Source organism: Leptopilina heterotoma, unplaced genomic scaffold (assembly GCF_015476425.1).
Source record: "Leptopilina heterotoma isolate Lh14 unplaced genomic scaffold, ASM1547642v1 Lhet_24, whole genome shotgun sequence".
Classification (NCBI taxonomy): domain Eukaryota; kingdom Metazoa; phylum Arthropoda; class Insecta; order Hymenoptera; family Figitidae; genus Leptopilina; species Leptopilina heterotoma.
In genome coordinates, this window is record NW_025110956.1 from 4259106 (window position 1) to 4281968 (window position 22863).

The 22863-nt window shown below is 23.7% G+C and overlaps 2 protein-coding genes across 2 annotated transcripts; one reads left to right on the top strand and one right to left on the bottom strand.

Annotated features, from left to right (window-relative positions):
* Positions 1-241: 241 nt before the first annotated feature.
* On the bottom strand, positions 242-4364 carry LOC122502867 (nucleolin-like). The gene is made up of 5 exons (XM_043613173.1): positions 4146-4364; positions 2174-2413; positions 1773-1913; positions 1497-1621; positions 242-916 (listed from the first exon to the last, which is right to left on the bottom strand). The coding sequence occupies exons 1-5, from the start codon at positions 4254-4256 to the stop codon at positions 898-900; spliced, it is 636 nt and encodes a 211-aa protein (XP_043469108.1). The 5' UTR covers positions 4257-4364; the 3' UTR covers positions 242-897.
* A 603-nt stretch (positions 4365-4967) lies between these two features.
* Positions 4968-15631, top strand: LOC122502868 (dipeptidase 1-like). The gene is made up of 8 exons (XM_043613174.1): positions 4968-5142; positions 6809-6938; positions 7131-7302; positions 9896-10327; positions 10820-11078; positions 14127-14211; positions 14312-14387; positions 14645-15631. Exons 1-8 carry the CDS (start codon positions 5059-5061, stop codon positions 14877-14879), a joined length of 1473 nt encoding a protein of 490 aa, XP_043469109.1. The 5' UTR covers positions 4968-5058; the 3' UTR covers positions 14880-15631.
* The last annotated feature ends 7232 nt before the right edge of the window (positions 15632-22863 follow it).

Here is a 22863-nt window from a genome sequence, read left to right on the forward strand (position 1 = left end):
TTTTTTTAATTGTATGTTTCGAAAATTTAATTAGAAAAATTATTCAAAAGGAATTTTGTGAAAGATTTGCCTATAGTTATTTTTCACACTATAATTTTTTGAAAATAGTAAAAAAAAGTCATAATATCCGAGGTCTGTACTTTTCTATATTTCTATGATGAAATAAAAAAATGAAATTCATAAAACACTGAAAAAATCATTTTCCTTCAAAAAAATAACACACAGAAAGAACAACATTCGATTCATTTTCATAATTTAGATTATTATTAATGTAAATCAATGCGAATCATATAATTACAAAACTTTGCTAAGTTTCGAATAATACATAATGTTTACGTTACAAATTAACTTTTTTTGCGGATTTGCTTTCTAATAACAAATCATGACACAAATTATGTAAATGCTTATTATACCTTTTTGTCTGCTTTTACTGAACATTAAAAAAAAAAAGTTTAGTTAGATACAAAGCACAATACATTAAAAATAGAACTGAGCAATATGCTACATTAAGTTAACGAGTCCATAATGTACAAAGAAATTAAAAATTCGCAGAACACTGTGGTATTTCTTCTTCTTTTTTTTCAGATACACATAGAACAGACACTCGTTTACATAACTTTAATTTAAGTGTATATATGTGTGTATTTTTCTTTTAATTTGTAAAGAAAACAAAAAAATATGTTTTGAGCTCAAAAACTATCAGTCATACAATTTCGTCCAGTCGTTAGCACATAATTTGATCATTCTTTACTTCACAATTAAATTTTTTCTTCTTCTTTTTTTATTTTCTTTTTGAAAATACCACTTTGTCCACTGCGTGGATGTGTCCATATATTTGAAAAATGTCTTATTGTACCTTAACTCATATAAACAGACAAGAACGCATTCGAGCTATACTTAATCCTCCTTCTCTTCTCTGAAAAAAGAAAAATATTTTTTATTCAAATTTTTCTTTTTTTGGTTTAATTTTATAACAGAAAAAGGCGTTAATGAAGTTCAGAATATTTTCGATCAAAGATTAAAAGAAAAAAAATATTCTTCACAAGGCAAGTAAAAAAATTTTTCGTTTTTCAATTTAATTTCAAATTACTGATCAAGAAAGTATGTAAAACATTTTTAAAAGATTTATAAAAAATATTAATGGAAAAACTATTTTTTCTTCTTAATTCTTGATTATTTTGTGAACTTCACTAACGCCTGGAGAAGAAATTGATCCACAACGTTGATCAACGAAAAAAAAGTTTTAATAAGTTTATTATTCAAAAATAACGCAACAATATTGCCACTATTATTAAAAAACTAGATTTTTATTCATGTTTCAATATTGTTGTATTTTTAAATTATTTTTTAACTGCATCTTAAAATTAATATTCGAATATTATCAATTCTTTTTCACTCATCAACATTATGGATTTCAATTTTATGGAAAAGAAACTATTTTCTTTTAAAATGAAAAAAAGGGGGTAAATAAAACTTCGCTTTTTCGAGTAACTCACTTGACTACTTCTTGCTGCTGTGTATCGAGATGTAGTTCTACAATTGTTTCGGACCTATTTTGCACCTTGAAGGTAACTTGTGCAGCAAGATATTTATCCTTGTTGTTTACAGACCATCCAGAATACTAAAAAGAAAATACCCGTTAAACATGAAAATTTACAGCAAAAAATAACAAAAAAGGACAGAAATTAATACTAAATTACGAATATGAAATTAATACTAAAACTATTAATAGGAAATTAATACAAAAACTATAAAAAATCATTATCACTCACGGTCGATGTGCTTTTATACAATGTCTTTCCATCATCTTTGAAGGGTAAATACTTTTGAAGAAGTGCTTTTCCGTCTATCCTCCACAAGGTGGGATCTGTGTTTTGGCCGATATCTGTTTTTGCGACGACAAAAGCCCCAGACTAAAATTTAAATTATTTAATTAATTATACAAAAATTTGAAAATTTCTACTCGAAGTAAATATAATTAAATAGAGGCTTTAACTCCATTATTTTTGATAATTTTCATTAGATTCTTTGCCAATTGAATTAATTCGAAAAAGTGAAAGAAAGTTGAAAATTTTTTACTAGTAACTCTTTTAAAATTCAATTATTTTCCAGAATATAATTTCTCTGTCAAAATAATTGTCACACAGAGAAATTAATTTTTATTCATACTTACAGTGTAATCTTTGGGTGGAAATCCTGTTGTGTTCTCAAAACCATTGTCATCTGAATCTTCCTCCTCCTCTTCCTCTTTCTTAGAACGTCTCTTCTTTTTTGGTTTTTGTTCTGGATCGGAATCAGACTCATCCTCTTCATCGTCTTCCTCCTCCTCGTCATCTTCCTCCTCTTCCTCTTCTTCATCTTCATTATGTTGTCGTTTTTTTGCACCCCTCTGAGGTCGTTTCTTAGTAGCACCCTAAAATTAATTTGAAAAATAAATAACAATTCTTATTATTAAACCAAAAAATTTTTCGAATAAAAACAAAAAAATTAAAATCAAATAAGTATTTTGTTATTTTAATAAGTAATAAATTAAATTTTTACCACAGAAAAGTTTTAGAATAAAAGGAGTAAAAAATAAAAAACAAATTAATATTAACTATTTTGTTGTTATTTCAATAAGTAATAAATTTTCTTCTTACCACACAAAAGTTTTAGAATAAAAATAGAAAAATACAAAAGAAAATTAATATTAAAAATACATAAGTAAGAATCTTTATTTTAACCACACACAAAATTTCAGAATAAAAATAGAAAAAAAAATAAAAAACAAATAAACTTTAAAAATAAAAAACAATCTTTATTTTTCCACACAAAAATATCAGAATAGAAATAAAAAATATAAAAAACAAATTAATATTATAAATGAGCAACAATCTTTATTTTTTCCACACGAAAATTTTAGTATAAAAATAGAAAAAAATAAAAAAGACTTTTACAAAAGAGAAAAATAAAATTTACATAAATAAATAAATAATATTTCCTACCAATTATTCAGAATTTGCTCAATGAACTTGTGAAATTTTTTTCTCAAAAACGTTTCTTAAAAATTCTGTTCAAATTCACTTGATCACTTAAAAATTCAACACTTCTTCTCTTCTTCAGTGTCAGTTTCTCAAAAATATTTTATCACAAAACAAATTCAGGTAAAAGACTAAAAACACAATGTTTTTTCAATAATGACCTTGAGTGATAAATTTAAAAAAAAAACCATTTCATGCAATAGTGCTGAATTTTAATACACCATCTACAAAATTAGATGAACAGAATAGAAAGTTTTTCTGTAATCAATTTAAATGATAAAGAAACTTCTATTGATTAATGACGCACTCTCGTCTTACTTGCCTCAAAGCAAAGCAAAATCAATAAACAAACAGCAAAAATAAAAACAAATTTCATCAAAATGAACTTGCAGATAAAATAATAATTATTCAATTTGCAAAATCCAACAAGAATTAAATCATGAAGGACGCTACTTTGTCAAGCAAAGATAGATGACAAAATTAGTTTGAAATAATGAATAAAGCCGGCGCCATTGGCCGGCCGGCAATGAAAGCTCGTGAATGCCACAATTCATAAAGCTAAAGAACAAAAGCTCTCAAATATGACATTATCACTCACTACCCAAAGTTCATAAATTAAACTCAATAAATAAATTTCATCCAAAAAAAAACACAAATATTTTGTCTGTAAAAATAAAACTAATATCTCCAAGAAAAACAAGAAGCGTGGTACACAAGCATTGGGCGGAAGTCAAGTATATAAAACTTGCTCAACTTTTCTCAGTGAATAACTCATCATAATAATCGATTTAATGAGAATCAATGCCAAACGTACAATGTTTATAAAACAAAATCAACACCCTCTCTTATCTCTTTAAACTCTAATTTATCCTAACAATAAAAAAAAATTGCCAAAATTCATTGTTGCAAAATACTTGTTGAAAGTTTATTCTCGAAATCACAAGTTATTTTTTTTATGGATTTTCGATCGCGACCTATGTTTGAATATCGGTTCGAAATAATGTCTCGTGAATGAGAGAAAAATGGAATATTTTTAGCGGAGTCGAGTAAATTTATTAATTAAAACATGGATCGATGAATAAAGCGATAGAGAAGTATTAAAATTAAGTGGCGTGGGGCTCTTACTTCTGCTCCTGCCTCCTGTGCCCAATCTTCCTCTGAACCTCCACCTTCGACTTCTTCAGGATCGTCCGCAGAATATTCGTCCTCTTCCGACACGTCCTTTGTTTTCTTCATATTGCGCGGAATTTTTGTAGTTTTCCCAACTGGGGCACACGAAACAAACAAAATACAAAGTGCGATGCACGATATCACACAAACGACTTTTCAAACAATATGGCGTCGTCCGGCGCGAGAAATGCAACAACCGCGTCACGAGTACGCATGTCGTTTGCGCATCTCGGAAGTGACACATTACGGCGCGAATTTTTCAAATTCTTTTCCGACAAAAAAGACAAAAATAAAAAATAAAAATATAAAAACTACAAAAAATTATTCAAAACATAGAAATATGGGAATAATGCATTAATTCAGAAACTTTTATTCATTTAGAAAAATAATTATACTTTTCGAAAAAAAAATAAATCAGGGTTGTCAGAGAGGGGAGGGGGTAATTAATACTAATTATCACTAATTACGTTGGAAGTATAATTAGTCCTAATTAATTACTTTCTAAAAAAATATATAAATTATAAATATTCGACTTATTGTAATGAATAAATTTGCAACAACTTGAATTATTAACAATCTAAACAAATTTATTAAAAAATACTCATTGAATTAATTTTTAACGATAAAATAAATATTAAACGATATAATATTTAAAAAAAATTCAACACTTTCAAAATAGCAAAATAAATAAATAAATAACTAATTAACTGCAAATTAAATTCCCCAAAGTTTGAAATATTTTACGGTTTTGGGTCGATAAGGGGTTGGCGCAAGCGCCTCTATTGATTCAGAAGATGAGTCTGGCACACCTTGTTGTAAGAGAAATACGTTGTTAATTTCAGAATTACAAAAAATAAAAAAATATATTATGTTTGACTTGTATGGGGTCGGTAGGGATGGGACAGTTTATCATTCAGGACCACCAAGACGAAATGAAGTCGACATCCTAGAGGTATTGTTTGGTGAATAAAAATTCTATAATCAACAGTTTATTTATATATATTTGAAAAATTTCTTTCTATCGGCCACTGATTATAAAAAACAAAATCAACCGCAAAAAAATTTTTTTTTCAAATTTTAATAAAAATTATTTGTTTTTAATTATGGAAGAAAACAATATTCCATGTAATAATAATTGGAAATAAAATTTTACTGAAAAAAATGTCAAATTCGAATAAAGTTTAATTTTAGAAGTAAATTTTAAAAAATGAATTTTAAAACTATATTTAAAAAATAAAATTTTACTACTAAATTTTAAAAATTACAATTTTAAAATTAAATTATAAAATTAAAGTTTAAAAATAAAATTAACAAATTATATTGTAATTTGTATTCAAATAATAAATTGTATCAAAAATGAAAATTCCAACTAGATATAAATTTGTGGTCATTTTTTGATACGTTTGCTTATTTTCAATTAGAATAAAAAATTCATTTATCTCTAAAACTGCCTCTAAACTGCACTGGAGAAAAATTATGTATTTAAAATAATTACTTGAGTATCAAAAAATAAATATTTACTTGAAATAACAAATTTATTATTTAAATAAAAAAAAACTGTATATTTGAACCAACAATTTCTGTATTTAATTTAATAATTGTATCAAATAATAAATAAATTTTTATTAAAAAGAATTACAAATTTATTTGATAATTATCAGAAAATAAATTATTAAATAAAAAAATTAATTTTTTAACTTGAAATTTCGAAATTTAGAACAAAAATGAGATATTTAAAAATAAAAAAATAATATAAAATTTTTCGTTCTTATTCCTCAGAAATGTTCAACGAATAAATATTAAAATTTGAAATTATTTTTGAAAAACAAAATTTGAACTATTTATATAAATAAACAAAACTCAACTTAATCAAATGTAAATTTGAGGCTATTTATAAATAAACTAAATTGGAATTATTTTTAAATAATCAAACTTGAAATTATTTTAAAAAAATTAAAATTATTTATAAATAAACAAAATAGAAATTATTTATATAAGTAAACGAAATTGAAATTATTTATAAATAATCAAAATTGTAATTGTTTATAAATAAGTAAACTAAATTTAAACTTCTCTATATAAATAAACTAAATTGAAATTATTTATGGGTGAGTTCACTGACTTTCCTCTGACAGTCGTTGCGACCATATTTTCAAAAAATTTCATATTAAATATCAGGTGTTGGTACTCACCACAAATATAAAACATTCCATTCTGCACGTACTAATATGATAAAGATAAAATAAATTTTTTTTATTATTTGTGGACGAAAAGTGATTTTAAAAATTAAAAAAAAAAAATTCCACATTTTTTATCACTTATAACTTTTTTGTCGGACCTCTAAAAAATGTGTGGTTTTGCAAATATTTTTCAAACAACGTTATTTATCTTCTATTGAAATTTGACGAAGGTGTTTTTCTTCGTTTTCGAGATAATATATAAAAAATTTATTTAATAAATTTATTTATTTATTCAATTTTTTTTATAAATAATCAAAATTGAATTTATGTAAAAAAAAATTGAAATTATTTATGAATAAAAAAAAGTGAAATTTTTTATAAATAAATTAAATGAAATAAATAATTCTATTACTAATTTAAAATAATATTTAATTTCAGACGTGTTTACAACATTCTTCAGAAGAACTATTGAGGAAATTACCCAACGGAGACGCTCTGCATCATCATGTAAAAGACACAGTGATCTCAACCACTTTAGAAAAAAATAAAGTTGCACCTCGAGAAAAAAGTAACTATAAATATTTTACTAATAAAAAGTAAATACCTATTTCAATAATTAATAATTTATCTTATTTTAATTTTTGCGATCCATTTTTAATTTTTTTTATTAATTTACTTCAAATTAAATATTTATTACTATTTTTTAAGCATAATAAATAGTCCGGTAATTACTGTTATCATTTTTTGTTTTTTGTTTCAGGACGAAGTGTGGGGCGAAAATGTGCAATGACTTTTGGTGCATTTTTACTGGGCTGTGCATTAATTGCAGGAGTTGGATTACCATTAGCCTTAGAATTAAGTAGCTCACATTTACTAGAAGCAAGACTTCAAGTCGTCAGGAGGATTTTATCAGAAATTCCTCTCATCGACGGGTTAGTATAAAAAACAAATATATATTAAAAAAATAAAATAAATAAACAATAATTAAATACCTACAACAAAAAAGATACAACACTAAAAGCATGTTTTTAGTGTTGTATCTTTTTTGTAAAAAAAGTTCAATACCAAAAAAAAATTACAATATATAATAATAAAAACAAAAAAAAATTATATCAATATTTTTCTCCTCTCTGAATCAAAATTAGCAATTTTCTACTAAAGAATTAAATTTGAATAAGGTTGCCACAAAAATTTAATTTCAATATAACTTCATTTTCAAATAAATTTTTAATCACTATTATTTTTCCATGGGAACTAAGATTTTAAAAATTTCTAATTCAAGCCTTTTAAAATTCAATACCTTATAATAATTAAAGGTGACCGAGTGATAACATTATTATTTTATATTATAATATAAGAATATTGTTTCTGAAACTTCTTTAAAATTATTTTCATAATTTAAATTCAATTATTATTTTCTAGAATTTTTAACAAAAATTCTTCTTTAAATCAATTACTTTTAATAATCATAAAAAAATTTTTAAAAGAACTTTCAAATCCATTGGTTTACAATTCAATTTTACGAAATTTCGATTATTCGGAAATTTTTTAATTAAATATAAGTAGGAAAATAAAAACTTGAAATAATTTTTAAAAAATTCGATTATGTTTCTTGAAAAAAATTAGTTCCATAGAATTTTTAATTAAAAGTATAAAAAATTAAAATTTTCAAAGATGTTTATTTGAAATTTTTACAAAATTAAAATATTTCTAAAAATTTCAATTATTACTGACTTCTCAAAAATTCAATTATTATCTAAAACTTTAAGTGAAATTAATTTTTCAATCAATTTTAATTAGAAAATTCTACAAAAATTCAATTATTTAAATTCAAACATAAATTTTACTGAATTTTTGAATTTTCAACAAATTTTTAAATAATTGAATTCTTTCGACGAATTTTAATAACATTTTTAAGAATAATTAAATTTTTCGAGAAATTCTATTAAAATTGCATTAAAAATTATTGAAATTCTGCAAAGATATTGAAAATTATTGAATTGAGAAAAAATTTTGAAAATAATTGAAATTTTGCCAAGAATTTTATTAAATTCTTTAACAATAATTGAATTCTATCACTTTTGAAAATAATTGAATTCATGTGAATTAATTAAATAATTGAAATATTGACGACAATTTTATTTAGATTTTTTGAAAATAATTGAATTTTTGCGAAGAATTTTATAAATTTCGAAAATAATTGAATTTTTGCGATGAATATTGTTATTTATGAAAATAATTGAATTTTACATTGAATTTCATAAAAATTTCTGAATATAATTGAATTTTGAAAAAGAATTTTGCTATTTAGAAAAAAGATAATTGAAATGTTGACGAGAATGTTTTTTTTTAAATTTTTACGAAAATAATTGAAAATTTGCCATGAATTTTATTAAAATTAAATAATAGACTAATAATAATTGAATTCTTGCGAATTAATTAAATAATTGAAATATTGATGACAACTTTTTTTTACATTTTTGCGAAAATAATTGAATTTTTGCAATGAATATTGTTATTTTTGAAAATAATTGAATTTTTGCGAAGAATTTTGTAAATTTCGAAAATAATTGAATTTTGTCGATGAATATTATTATTTTCGAAAATAATTTAATTTCACAATGAATTTTATAAAAATTCCTGAATATAATTGAATTTCTACGAAGAATTTTGCTATTTAGATTTAGAAAGATAATTGAAATGTTGACGAGAATGTTTTTTAAAATTTTTGAAAATCATTGAATTTCTGAAAAGAATTTTAATATTTATTATTTTTTTGAAGTTATCACTTGGTCACTATTTTAATTATAATATTTATTAAAATAATTGAATTCTTTTAAAGAATTGCGTTGAAATTTTTAAAATTGAAACTAATTTCAACAGAATTGAAATTAAAATTTTTCAAAAAAATACTTCACTAAATGTTTTATAAATAATAATTTTATGTCAGTTCTTCAATAGAATTAAGTTATTTAAAATAAATTATTGTCAAAAATAGAAAAAATTAAGGTTTTTTTAGAATTTGAGGTAGTTTCATAGTTTATGAGGCAAACAAAGTCACAAAAATTCAGAATTTTTTTATAAATTCTAAACATTTAATTTTTTCCAGTACTTTTAATAATAATCCCAGACTTTTCCCTGACCTGTGGCAACCCTGTTAAATTTAACAAATTGAAGCAATTACTAATAATAATTTTAATTATTCCGACATATATCTTGAAAGTGAATTAAACTAAAAATTAGTCATTATAACTATTAATTAAGAAACAAAAAAAGGGTAAAGTTTAAGGTACAAATTTTTTTCCTCATCATAACTAAAAACTCGTAAGTTTCTCTATAAAAAAAAGGAAGAAAAGGGGAGAATATGCTTAATTTTAAATGTTTTAGAGGATTATTAATTGAATGTGATAAAGTAGAGGAAAAAAGGGGTTGCCTAATTCAAATTTAAAATTTAGAGAGTTAATTAGGAGAAAACTACTGATTCAGATGAGTGATTAAATAATTTAGAGAGTTATAAATTTCCAGTCACAACGATTTCGCGTGGAAACTGCGAAAATATCAGGGAAGTGTGAGAAACATTCCTTTCCAGGATGATCTGTCTCAAAATATCACTTGGGGACCGCAATGGCAAACTGACCTAGTTCGCCTTCACCAAGGCATCGTTGGTGCACAATTTTGGTCGGCCTACGTACCATGCGAGGCACAATTTTTAGACGCAGTGCAATTAACATTAGAGCAAATAGACGTTGTTCGTAGACTCGCCTCAAAATATCCAAGAAGGATGAGGTTGGTGACCTCGAGCGATGAACTAAAAAGGGCACACAAGGATGGCGTTATTGCCAGTTTAGTTGGCATTGAAGGTGGTCACAGTATAGGATCATCAATGGCTGTTTTGAGAAGTTTTCACTTACTTGGCGCCCGCTACATGACGCTAACTCACAAATGCAACACACCATGGTGCGTCTTTTTCACTCTAAACCCAAAAAAAAATCTGTTCCTAAAAGCTACTCAAGCTATCAAAGAAAACCTTAATTCTTTCAATCACTTCTTTCAAAAATTATTTCTAACCTGTTGAAACTTTTCGCATAGTACAATTTGAACTCAAAGCAAAAAACAATTCCTTTCTTGCTTAGAACCAAGAAAATAAAATAGTTTTCTTTCGAAAACTCAAAGACAACGAAAATCATAAAACAATTCGTTTTTGCTTAGAACCAAGGAAATAAAACAGTTTTCGAAAGAGCTCAAATCATAAAACAATTCGTTTTTGCTTAGAACCAAGAAAATAAAATAGTTTTCGTAAGAAAACTATTTTATTTTCTTGGTTTTTATTTTCTTGGTTCGAAGCAAAAACGAATTGTTTTCGTCGCTGAAAGTCGACGTCGACTTCAGAGACTTTAATCTCTGATGATATAGGTGTAAATATTTAATCTCTAAAAATTTCGATTTCAGGGCCGATTCATCATCAGTCGAAGATCCGAATAAAGATGCCCCAATGGATTTTCACAGTGATGGTCTCTCTGAATTTGGAAAAGCCGTTGTCAGAGAACTCAATAGATTAGGAATGTTAGTTGATCTCTCTCATGTTTCGATAAGAACCATGAAGGATGCACTGGCTGTTACAAAAGCGCCAGTTATTTTTTCTCACAGCGCTGCAAGAAGTCTTTGCAACTCATCAAATAACGTTCCAGATGATGTGTTAAGAAATCTAGTAAGAGAACTTCATTTCGTATATCAGTAACTTACTCGGAAAATATTTCTTTTTATAATCAATGCTGCATTCAAAAGTACTGACCATTCCCAACAGTCCCCTCTATTTTTCTCACAGTACCAGACTTCGCACTCGATAATTAATTTTTAAAAAAATAGCAAAAAGTAGCTTTCAAATTAAAAAAAAAAAGTAGCAAAAAAATAGCTATCGAAAAATTAAACTTGACGACCAGAAAAAAATCGTTTTAGACACTTCACAAAACTGACAAAAAATTCCATTCCATATTTTTTATTTTCCTGACTTTTTTCTAATTTTCATCAAAAATATTTACTTCTTTCTTATCCTGCTAATAAATTAAATTCCTGCAACGAATTTCATATTATTAATGAAAGAATTTAAATATTTATAAAAATAATTTAATTCTTGCGAAGAATTTTATAAAAATTTTTAAATAATTGATTTCTTTCGACTAATTTTATGCAACTTCTAAATTAAATAATTGATTTTTTTCGACTAATTTTAACCATGTTGAAGTCCACAACGTTGATCAACGAAAAAAAATTTTAAACTTAGTAAATTAATTAAAAATGACGCTGCAATATTGTCACAAAAATAGTTCGAAATAAAAGATTGATGTTTATATTTTGATAATAATTATTTTGCAATTAAATATTAAATTAAAAATAATACTTGAATGCATTAAATAAATTTATTTCGTTGACAAACGTTATGGACTTCAACTTCGTCTAATTTTATGCAAGTTCTAATTTAAATAATTGAATTCCTCAGAAATTTTTATTATTCATGAAAAGAATTCAATTCTCACGAAGATTTTTACAAAAAATTTTTAAATAATTGAAATCTGTTTGGAAATTTTATGAAAATAGTAGATATTGAAAATCATTGAATTGCGTAAAGTTTTTAAAAATAATTAAATTTTACAAAGAATTCAATTAAAATTTTGGACAATAATTGAATTCTTACGAACGATTTTATTAGAATTTTTAAAGACAAGTGAATTTCCAAAAAGAAATTTATTACTTTTAAAAATAATCGAATTCTTGTGATGAATATTGTTATTTATGAAAACAATTGAATTTTGCAAAGAATTTTATAAAAATGCCTCAAAATAATTGAATTTTCGGGAATAATTTTGTTATTTATCTTTAATAATTATATTAATTATATTATTTATGAAAATAATTGAATATAGTTGCTAAGAATTTTATTAAAATTTTCAAAAATAATTGAATTCCTGAGAAGAATTTTATTATTTATGAAAACAATTGAATTATTGCGAAAAACTTTATTAAAATGTTTAAAAAGAATTGAATTCCTGAGAAAAATTCTAATATTTTTATAAATAATTGAATTCTTCCAGAAAATTAAAAAAAACATTTTTTAAATAATTGATTTTTTCGAGGAATTCAAATTAAATTTTTAAGAAAAATTACATTTTTTGATCAATTCTTATAAAATTGTATTAAAAATAATTGAAATCCTGCCATGAATTTTATTATTTATGAAAATAATTGAATTATTACGAAAAATTTTATTAAAATCTAAAAGAATAATTGAATTATTTCAAAACAATTTAATTAAAATTGTATTTAAAATAATTGATTTTTTTCGAACCATTTTTATTAAAATATTTGAAAATAATTCAATTTCTGTGATAAATTCTAATATTTTTGGAAATAATTGAATTCTTATAAAATTTTTTTTAAAAAAACATTTTTTTAAATAATTTATTTTTTTGAGAAATTGAAATCAAATTTTAAAGAAAAATTACATTTTTTGATCAATTCTTGTAAAATTGTATTAAAAATAATTGTAATTCTATGATGAATTTTATTATTTATGAAAATAATTGAATTATTACGAAAAATTTTATTAAAATATTTAAAAAAAAATTGAATTTCCGTTAAAAATTCTGTTCATTTTTAAAATAATTGAATTCTTCATAAGAATATTATAAACATTGTTTTAAATCATTAATTTTTTCGAAATATAATAAATATGAAAATTTTATTTTATATAATTGAATTCTTGTGAAAAGTTTTATTTGTGAAAATAATTGAATTTTTCGATTAATTAATTTAAAGTATAGTATTAAAAATAATTGAAATTCTTCGATGAGGTTTATTATTTATGAAAATAATTGAATTCTTACTTAGAATTTTATCAAACATTTTTTTAGAAAATAGAATTTCCATGAAAAATGTTATGATTAGAGAAATATTGAATTGAGTATTTGAATTTTTGTGAGGAATTGTATAAAAATTTTGTTAAATAATTGATTTTTTCGAAATTTTTTGGAAAATGCTATTCTAAATTAATTGAATTGCTGTGAAAATTTTATTATTTATGAAAATAATTGAATTTTAGATAAATTTTATCAATTCTTTTTTAAATACTTCAATTCTTTTGCAAAATTTTATGAAAATACTCGATATTGAAAATAATTGAATGTCGAATATTTTTTAGAAATTAATTGAGTTGTTTTAAAGAATTTTATTATAATTTTTTACAATAGTTTTTTGGTTTCTAGTATTAGCAAATTTAAAGTACTGGAAATTTTCAAAAAAAAAAAAAAAAAAACAGAAATTGTTGCGTTTAGTGGCTGCAATCTAAATAAGTATCCAAATAGTAGCATAACGTAAAAAAAGTAATGAATAGTACATTTTAGTAGATAAGTGCGAAGCCTGCAGTACAAAAAAACAAACAATAAATAGAAAATATCTATTTTCTATTTATTCTATTTTTTTTTTTTTTTTTTTTTTTGTACTTATAAATACAATAAAAAGTCCTCATTGTTCATTTCTTCCATACATAAGATTACATTTCCATGTACAATACAGAAACAAAAAAAACTTGTTTGTACACAATAGTTATCAACAGTATTTTTCTTTTTCACTCGATAAAATTTGACGATAAGTTAAAAAAATTTATCTGTCAAGAAAGATGACGAAGAAATTTATCGAATGTATAGAAAAACTTTTGAACTATTCTCTAAGAGATAAGACATTTGAGATTTTTCTGTTCCAGTCTCTTAATGGTGGCCTCGTTATGGTTAGTTTTGATAGTGCTCATCTCAGTTGTGGAGATAAAGCTTCTCTGTTCGACGTTATAGGTAATTACACAAAAAAATCATTTCCAACATCGATAAGAAATCATCGATGATACACTTTATTTATTTCGTCTTACTGATTATCTTTTATATTGTTATTTAGCACACATAAACCACATAAGAAATACGGCCGGCGTCAATCATGTCGGCTTCGGTGCTGGTTATGACGGAATTTTAAGGTAAATTATAAAATAAAAATTAGCGTCGACGCTGAAAGTCGAACATTTTTTTTCCAGAATCGAAAAGAGTCAAAATCAAAGTTTGAGTTTAGTTTTAAAAAATTTTTGGTTCTGGTTCAGGCCCTAAATTTTCGACACTAATGGACCTAAATTCTGCAAACAGAAAACCTATCTTAATGAATAAAAGAATTTTTTCTTTTGTTTCTTTATTTTTATTATTGCACTATTTTAAAATGACTAAATCACATTTATTACAGTCCTCCGACGGAACTTCCCGACGTCTCCGGCTATCCTCTTCTATTAGCAGAATTAACAAGAGACAGAAGATGGTCGGCTTCGGACATAAAGAAACTTGTAGGTGGGAATCTTTTACGAGTTCTAACCGAAGTGGAAAATCACGCTCTAACACTTTCAAATCAATCGCCAGCTGAAGAGTGGATCAACCAAAATCTCATAAAAGACACTGCCTACTGTCGATATGATGTCACTTAAAAAAAAAAAAGTTTCAAATTTAAAAAAAAAATCAAAACAAATTTTTTATTTTTTTAAACAAATATAATGTGTGTAATTTCAACAAGAATGACGAGAATTTCTTAATAATCGTATTTTTTAAAATCGAAAGCGAATGTTTTAATATTAATACGCACTAATTGCATCTCATTTATTCATTACACACGTAATTTCATGTTCGAATGATTTCAATTTTTTCTGTAACTGACAGAACAAGTTAAATATGAGTGATTTGTAATTAAAATCAATAGAAAATTTTTATAAATTATTATATCATAATATCACACTTTTTCTACAGATATCAAATTGAGACAAAAAAACGAATCAAAACGTTCTTTCGCAACACTTTTGATTCGTTTTTTGTCTCAATTTGATATCGGCAGAAAAACTGTGATACAGTGAAACCTGTCCAAATAAAACTCGATTTTTTAAATTTTATTACAATAAGCAACCCTTAAAAAATTGTTTTATAATTCAATTTTGTAATATTTTTACAATATTCTGGAACTATGAGCAATTCTTGTTTGACATTTTTGAATGCAAACAAATTTTTAAAATAGAGTTGCATTCCAACAGGTTCGACTGTAATATTAATTTATATAAATAAAATGATTTTATTTGAGTGAAAGAGAAATCTCATTTGATTACATTCTTTAAATATTATTTAAACTAAATTGTACAGTTTAATAAGTTAGTTTATAAAATTAATTTTATTTGTACAACAATTTACATGAGAGGAAAAATAACAAACTTTTACATTTTTAATAAAATTTATGTAAAACATATCAAATTGTCCAATTTTTTTCTATTTAAACAACCCGATGATATTTTCTGCAAGCTTCGAACTCATCTACTAAAATCTACTATTTATTTATATAATAAAACTCGTCCAAGAATTTCAATTATTTTTAATACTATTTTAAATTAATTAAAAAATTTAATTATTTTCACAAATAAAGTTTTACACAAGAATTCAATTATATAAAATAAAATTTCCATAATATTTATATTATATTTCGAAAAAATTAATTATTTAAAAAAATGTTTATAAAATTCTTATGAAGAATTCAATTATTTTAAAAAATAACAAATGTTTTAACGGAAATTCAATTCTTTTTAAATATTTTAATAACATTTTTCGTAATAATTGAATTATTTTCATAAAAATGATAAAATTCATCATAGAATTTCAAATATTTTTAATACAATTTTACAAGAATTGATCAAAAAATGTAATTTTTCTTAAAAATTTGATTTCAATTTCTCAAAAAAAAAAAAAAATAAATTATTTAAAAAAATGTTTTTTTAAAAAAAATTTTATTAGAATTCAATTATTTCCAAAAATATTAGAATTTATCACAGGAATTAAATTATTTTTAAATATTTTAATAAAATTGTTCGAAAGAAATCAATTATTTTAAATACAATTTTAATTAAATTGTTTTGAAATAATTCAATTATTCTTTTAGATTTTAATAAAATTTTTCGTAATAATTCAATTATTTTCATAAATAAGAAAATTCATAGCAGGATTTCAATTATTTCTAATACAATTTTATAAGAATTGATCAAAAATGTATTTATTCTTAAAAATTTAATTTCAATCTCTAGAAAAAATCAATTATTTAAAAAATGTTTTTTTTTAATAAAATTTTTCGTAATAATTCAATTATTTTAATAAATAATAAAATTCATGGCAGGATTTCAATTATTTTTAATACAATTTTATAAGAAATTGATCAAAAAAGTAATTTTTCTTAAAAATTTGATTTCAATTGCTTAAAAAAATCAATTATTAAAACAAATGTTTTTTTACATTTTGTTGAAAGAATTCAATTATTTACAAAAATATTAGAATTTATCACAGGAAAATAAAATTGAATTTCAAAGAAGTTTCTTCTTGAAAATTCAATTATTTTAAAGAATTCTAATTAAATCATTCCCAAGAATTCAATTATTTTAAAAAATTTTAATCTTATTTAATATTTAATTCTTTGTAAAATTTAATTATTTGTAAAAACTTTTTGCAATTTAATGATTTTCAATATCTACTATTTTCATAAAATTTCAAACAGAATTCAATTATTTAAAATTTTTTTCTAAAAATCTTCGTAAGAATTGAATTCTTTTTATGAATAATTAAAATTTCTCAGGAATTCAATTAGTAGGTATTTAAATTAGAATTTGCATAAAATTAGTCGAAAGAAATCAATTATTTAAAATTTTTTATAAAATTATTCGCAAGAATTAAATTACTTTTATAAATAATTCAATTATTTTGAGGCATTTTTATAAAATTCTTTGCAAAATTCAATTATTTTCATAAATATCAATATTCATCACAAGAATTCAATTATTTAAAAAAGTAATTAATTTATTCTTGAAAATTCAATTATTTAAAAAAAAATCTAATAAAATCGTTCGTAAAAATTCAATTTTTTGATTTTTATAAATAATAATATGGTTTTTAGGAATTTAATTATTTTCAACAAAATTTAATAAAATGCCACACAGGCATTCAATTATTCTCAAAAATTTTAATAAATTTCTTTGTAAAATTTAATTATTTTTAGAAACTTTTCGCAATTCAATGATTTTCAATATCTACTATTTTCATAAAATTTCCAAACAGAATTCAACTATTTAAAAAAATTTTTGTAAAAATATTCGTAAGAATTTAATTCTTTTCATGAATAATAAAAATTTCTCAGTAAGAGAAAAACCTTTGACAAAATTGCTAGTAAAACATTTTTAATTTAATAAATCATTTAGTATTATATAATTAATAAAAAATAATGTTAATTTCGAAAATTATTTAATTATATTTATTATTCAGAAAGGTTTGAAATTTTTTTGTTTAAGCATCAATTTACAAACTTATCGGAAAACATCTTCTTTCTACACTTGGTGCAAAATATGCCCATTACCTAATACTTTAGTTTTTATTTCTTTAAAACGATACAAAAAATTTCAGATAAAAAATTACACAATTGAAATTGTTCTGCATGTTCTAAAATTTTTCTCTAGATTTTTTAGTTCAACTTTTATTTTTGTTAGCACTAAAAAAATTACAGTATATTCGATATATCCGGAATGCAGCTGCTGCAGTATTATATATAGGAAGTGTTTCTTTCTTTCCTCTTTTGAAAATGACTCATTTTTTTTTAAAAAAGCATTATTGAGCGAAACTCTTTGTGAGAATAAAATGTATTATATATTATACATTGCGGGCGACGACTTCTTAAAAACGTGACAAGGAACCTTTAATAGTGTTATAGTGCATTAGTCGCGATGTAAATAAAATTGAAAATAAGATGGAAATTTAATTAAATAAAAACCGACGACTCTTGATTTCATTAATATATTTATAGGATATTCCTCCCACCTGTATAAATACATGAATTATTCAGACCAAATGCATTTCGAAGGTGTTTTGCTTTTTTTTTATTTCAGTAGCTCATGCATACAAAGAATTCAAGTTTATTGTTGATCTGATTTATATTTAAATGGAAAATTCTACAAAACATTTTGGAATGTTAATTTTTAGATATAGATATAGGTATTCATGATCAAGATGAAGTTTATGTATTTTAATTTCCTTTTTTTTCATTTTGCGTTAAATGGGAAAAAATTCATTAAGTTTTTATTTTTTTCGGTTGATGGAAGTAATTTGAGTTGGTAATAAATTAGTTTTGTTATCACATTATTTATTCAATGAATATTCGAGTGAACATGGAAAATAATTGATTTATCACGTGAAGATTATCTTTTTAAAGAAGGAAATTTTTTTCCTTACATAATAATATCCTCCTGAAACGGTACAATAAATATTACATGGTCACACACTGTTCTTTCTATAATGTTTATGTTTCCACCACTATTGTGTAAAATTACCATTTATTATAAAAATAAATTTTTCAAGTTCACGACATTTATGATAATCGAATTAGGACGCTATTCTTGTTACACAAAATAATTGTTGTGGAAGAATCAACTGAGAGTCAAATCCGTAAGCCACATTCTACCAAATTCTTAATGAAGCATTAAAAAGAAATTTTTTGTAAAGAACTTTGTTTCAAATGTAAAATAATTATAATTAATAAAAATATAAGAAAAATTTTAGATGAAGAACATTCTCAACATTATATATAATTATTTCTCCTCACGTTAGGAAATCAGAAAAAAGATTTTTTTCTCTTTTTGAATCAGAAGTTAAATATTGTAATATAGATCGATAAGTGAGAACGGAACGTTCTGATAAGACGTGAACGAATCATCAAGTAGAAGTAGTAGTCTATATGATCAGCCATCCGAATTTTTTTTTGAGAAATTTTTCAAACATCAAACTAGTTATGCCACTTTCCATCTCAAAATCAGAGCACACCGTTTCAGAAAATAAACAATGTGTTATAATAGTTATTTATTTTACAATTATTATTATCATTATTATTAATATTATTATCATCACTGTTTTTATTATTACCATTTTTTATGTTGGTATTAATAATACTATTATTGTTGTTGTTATTATTAATATTATTAAACAAATAATAAAATTATAATAATTTTAATTTGTTTTTAAAAAATCGCTTTTTATTTCAATTTTTATAGATATTTATACTATTCTCTAAATTTGAATCAGTTAAAAATATATTTAAAAAAAGATTATCGAATTAATAGAAATTTTGTGAAATTCAACTGAAAATAATAAAATTTATCAAAGAATTTCATTAAAAACTTTTTAACGAATCGAATTTTCAAAGTATTTTATTAATTTAATAATTGATAAATAATTGAATTTTATAAAGAGTCACATTCCAATGTATTCATGTTTCTTAGTGCGAAGATTAATAATTAAATTTTTTATTAGTTAATTTAAAGAAAGATACACACTTAAATTTTTTTTAATAAAATTGAATTTTTGCAAAGTTTTTTTGAAAATTCTGAAAAAAAAAGATTTTTGAAATTTTTCAATTCTGTTGTTTCAAGATAATTGAATTTTTATTAACAAATATAATTGAAAATTTTTGAAATAATTAAATTTTCTTTACATTCTATTAAAAAGTAATTAAATTTAAATTCTTTTAAAGAATTTTATTTAAATTTTTCGAAAATAATGAAGGGAAGTTAGTCACCGTAATTGTAATTTTATTTTTAAAAATTTCTTCGCAATATATTCAATTATTTTCATAAATTTCCATAAAATTCTAAAAAACAATTCAATTATTTTCAAAAGTAATAAAATTCTTCGCAGAAATTTAATTATGTTTAAAATTTTTTTAAATTCTCCTCAAAATTTCAATTATCTTTATAAATAATTAAATTGTTTTCTACAATTCAATTATTTTCAAAAATTTTAATAAAATTCTACGCACACATTTAATTATTTTCATAAATATGTAATAACATTCTTTGGAAGGATTCAATTACTTTTATAAATAGTAAAATTCTTTGCAGAAATTCAATTAGTATCAATACATTTTAATAAAATTGAAATTATCAAATTTCCAATTATAATTATAAACAGACAAGATTATTTTTAAAAAATTGAAAAAATTCTTTGTTCAATTCAATTATTTTTCAAAATTTTAATTAAAATTATTAAAAGAAACATTATTTTCAAAAAATTTAAAGAAACTTGTCAAAAGTATTTAATTATTTATAAGAACTCTAATAAAAAAATTTGGAAGCCATTTGTAGATTTATTTATGTTCGAAATCAAATAAATTTAAAGATGAGAATAAAACCTGAGAATTTTGTTGAACGAAAATAGTAGACACCCTGTTGAATTACTGACTGACTTTTTGCTTTTGAATTATAGTAAATTTGACGAATTTGACTAATAAATAATAATTTCTACTAATTTAATAATAAAATTCACTAATTTACAATCAAAAAATCAGTCACTAATTCAACTTAGTAAATATTTTTACTAATTAAAATTTAGAGAGTACTGACAATAATTGTAATTCCAATTTATAGTCATAATTATAACAATTATAAAATTATTGTTATATGAGGTAGGTGAAGTTCACAACGTTTACGATCAACGAATTTAAAGAAAATAGAAGTATAAAAAGTTAATATGTAATGAAATGTATTAAAATATATTTCCTCCAACGCGCGAAATTTTTTTTTTTGAAATCCTTTTGCATTGAGCCAAGATTACAAAAAAAAAATTTGACCCCAATCCCAGTGGGGGAACCACCCCATTTGCCTCCCCCCATGTAATAAAAATTATTAAAAAATACATTTTTCGCAACGCGCGAAATTTTCTTTTTGGAAATCCTTCTACATTGAGCCAAGATTACAAACAAAAAATTTGACCCGAATCCGAGTGGGGGAACCACCCCATTTGCCTCCCCCCATGTAATAAAAATTATTAAAAAATACATTTTTCGCAACGCGCGAAATTTTCTTTTTGGAAATCATTTTACATTGAGCCAAGATTATAAACAAAAAATTTGACCCGAATCCGAATTGGGGAACCACCCCATTTTCCTCCCCCCATGTAATAATAATTATTAAAAAATACATTTTTCGCAACGCGCGAAATTTTCTTTCTGGAAATCATTTTACATTGAGACAAGATTACAAACAAAAAATTTGATCCAAATCGAAGTGGGGGAACCACCGCATTTGCCTCCCCCTATGTAATAAAAATTATTAAAAAATACATTTTTCGCAACGCGCGAAATTTTTTTTTTTGAAATCCTTTTGCATTGAGCCAAGATTACAAAAAAAAAATTTGACCCCAATCCCAGTGGGGGAACCACCCCATTTGCCTCCCCCCATGTAATAAAAATTATTAAAAAATACATTTTTCGCAACGCGCGAAATTTTCTTTTTGGAAATCCTTCTACATTGAGCCAAGATTACAAACAAAAAATTTGACCCGAATCCGAGTGGGGGAACCACCCCATTTGCCTCCCCCCATGTAATAAAAATTATTAAAAAATACATTTTTCGCAACGCGCGAAATTTTCTTTTTGGAAATCATTTTACATTGAGCCAAGATTATAAACAAAAAATTTGACCCGAATCCGAATTGGGGAACCACCCCATTTTCCTCCCCCCATGTAATAAAAATTATTAAAAATACATTTTTCGCAACGCGCGAAATTTTCTTTCTGGAAATCATTTTACATTGAGACAAGATTACAAACAAAAAATTTGATCCAAATCGAAGTGGGGGAACCACCGCATTTGCCTCCCCCTATGTAATAAAAATTATTAAAAAATACATTTTTCGCAACGCGCGAAATTTTTTTTTTTGAAATCCTTTTGCATTGAGCCAAGATTACAAAAAAAAAATTTGACCCCAATCCCAGTGGGGGAACCACCCCATTTGCCTCCCCCCATGTAATAAAAATTATTAAAAAATACATTTTTCGAAACGCGCGAAATTTTCTTTTTGGAAATCCTTCTACATTGAGCCAAGATTACAAACAAAAAATTTGACCCGAATCCGAGTGGGGGAACCACCCCATTTGCCTCCCCCCATGTAATAAAAATTATTAAAAAATACATTTTTCGCAACGCGCGAAATTTTCTTTTTGGAAATCATTTTACATTGAGCCAAGATTATAAACAAAAAATTTGACCCGAATCCGAATTGGGGAACCACCCCATTTTCCTCCCCCCATGTAATAAAAATTATTAAAAAATACATTTTTCGCAACGCGCGAAATTTTCTTTCTGGCAATCCTTCTACATTAAGCCAAGATTACAAACAAAAAATTTGATCCAAATCCGAGTGGGGGAACCACCCCATTTTCCTCCCCCCATGTAATAAAAATTATTAAAAAATACATTTTTCGCAACGCGCGAAATTTTTTTTTTGGAAATCCTTCTACATTGAGCCAAGATTACAAACAAAAAATTTGATCCAAATCCGAGTGGGGGAACCACCCCATTTTCCTCCCCCCATGTAATAAAAATTATCATTAATACATTTTCCGCAACG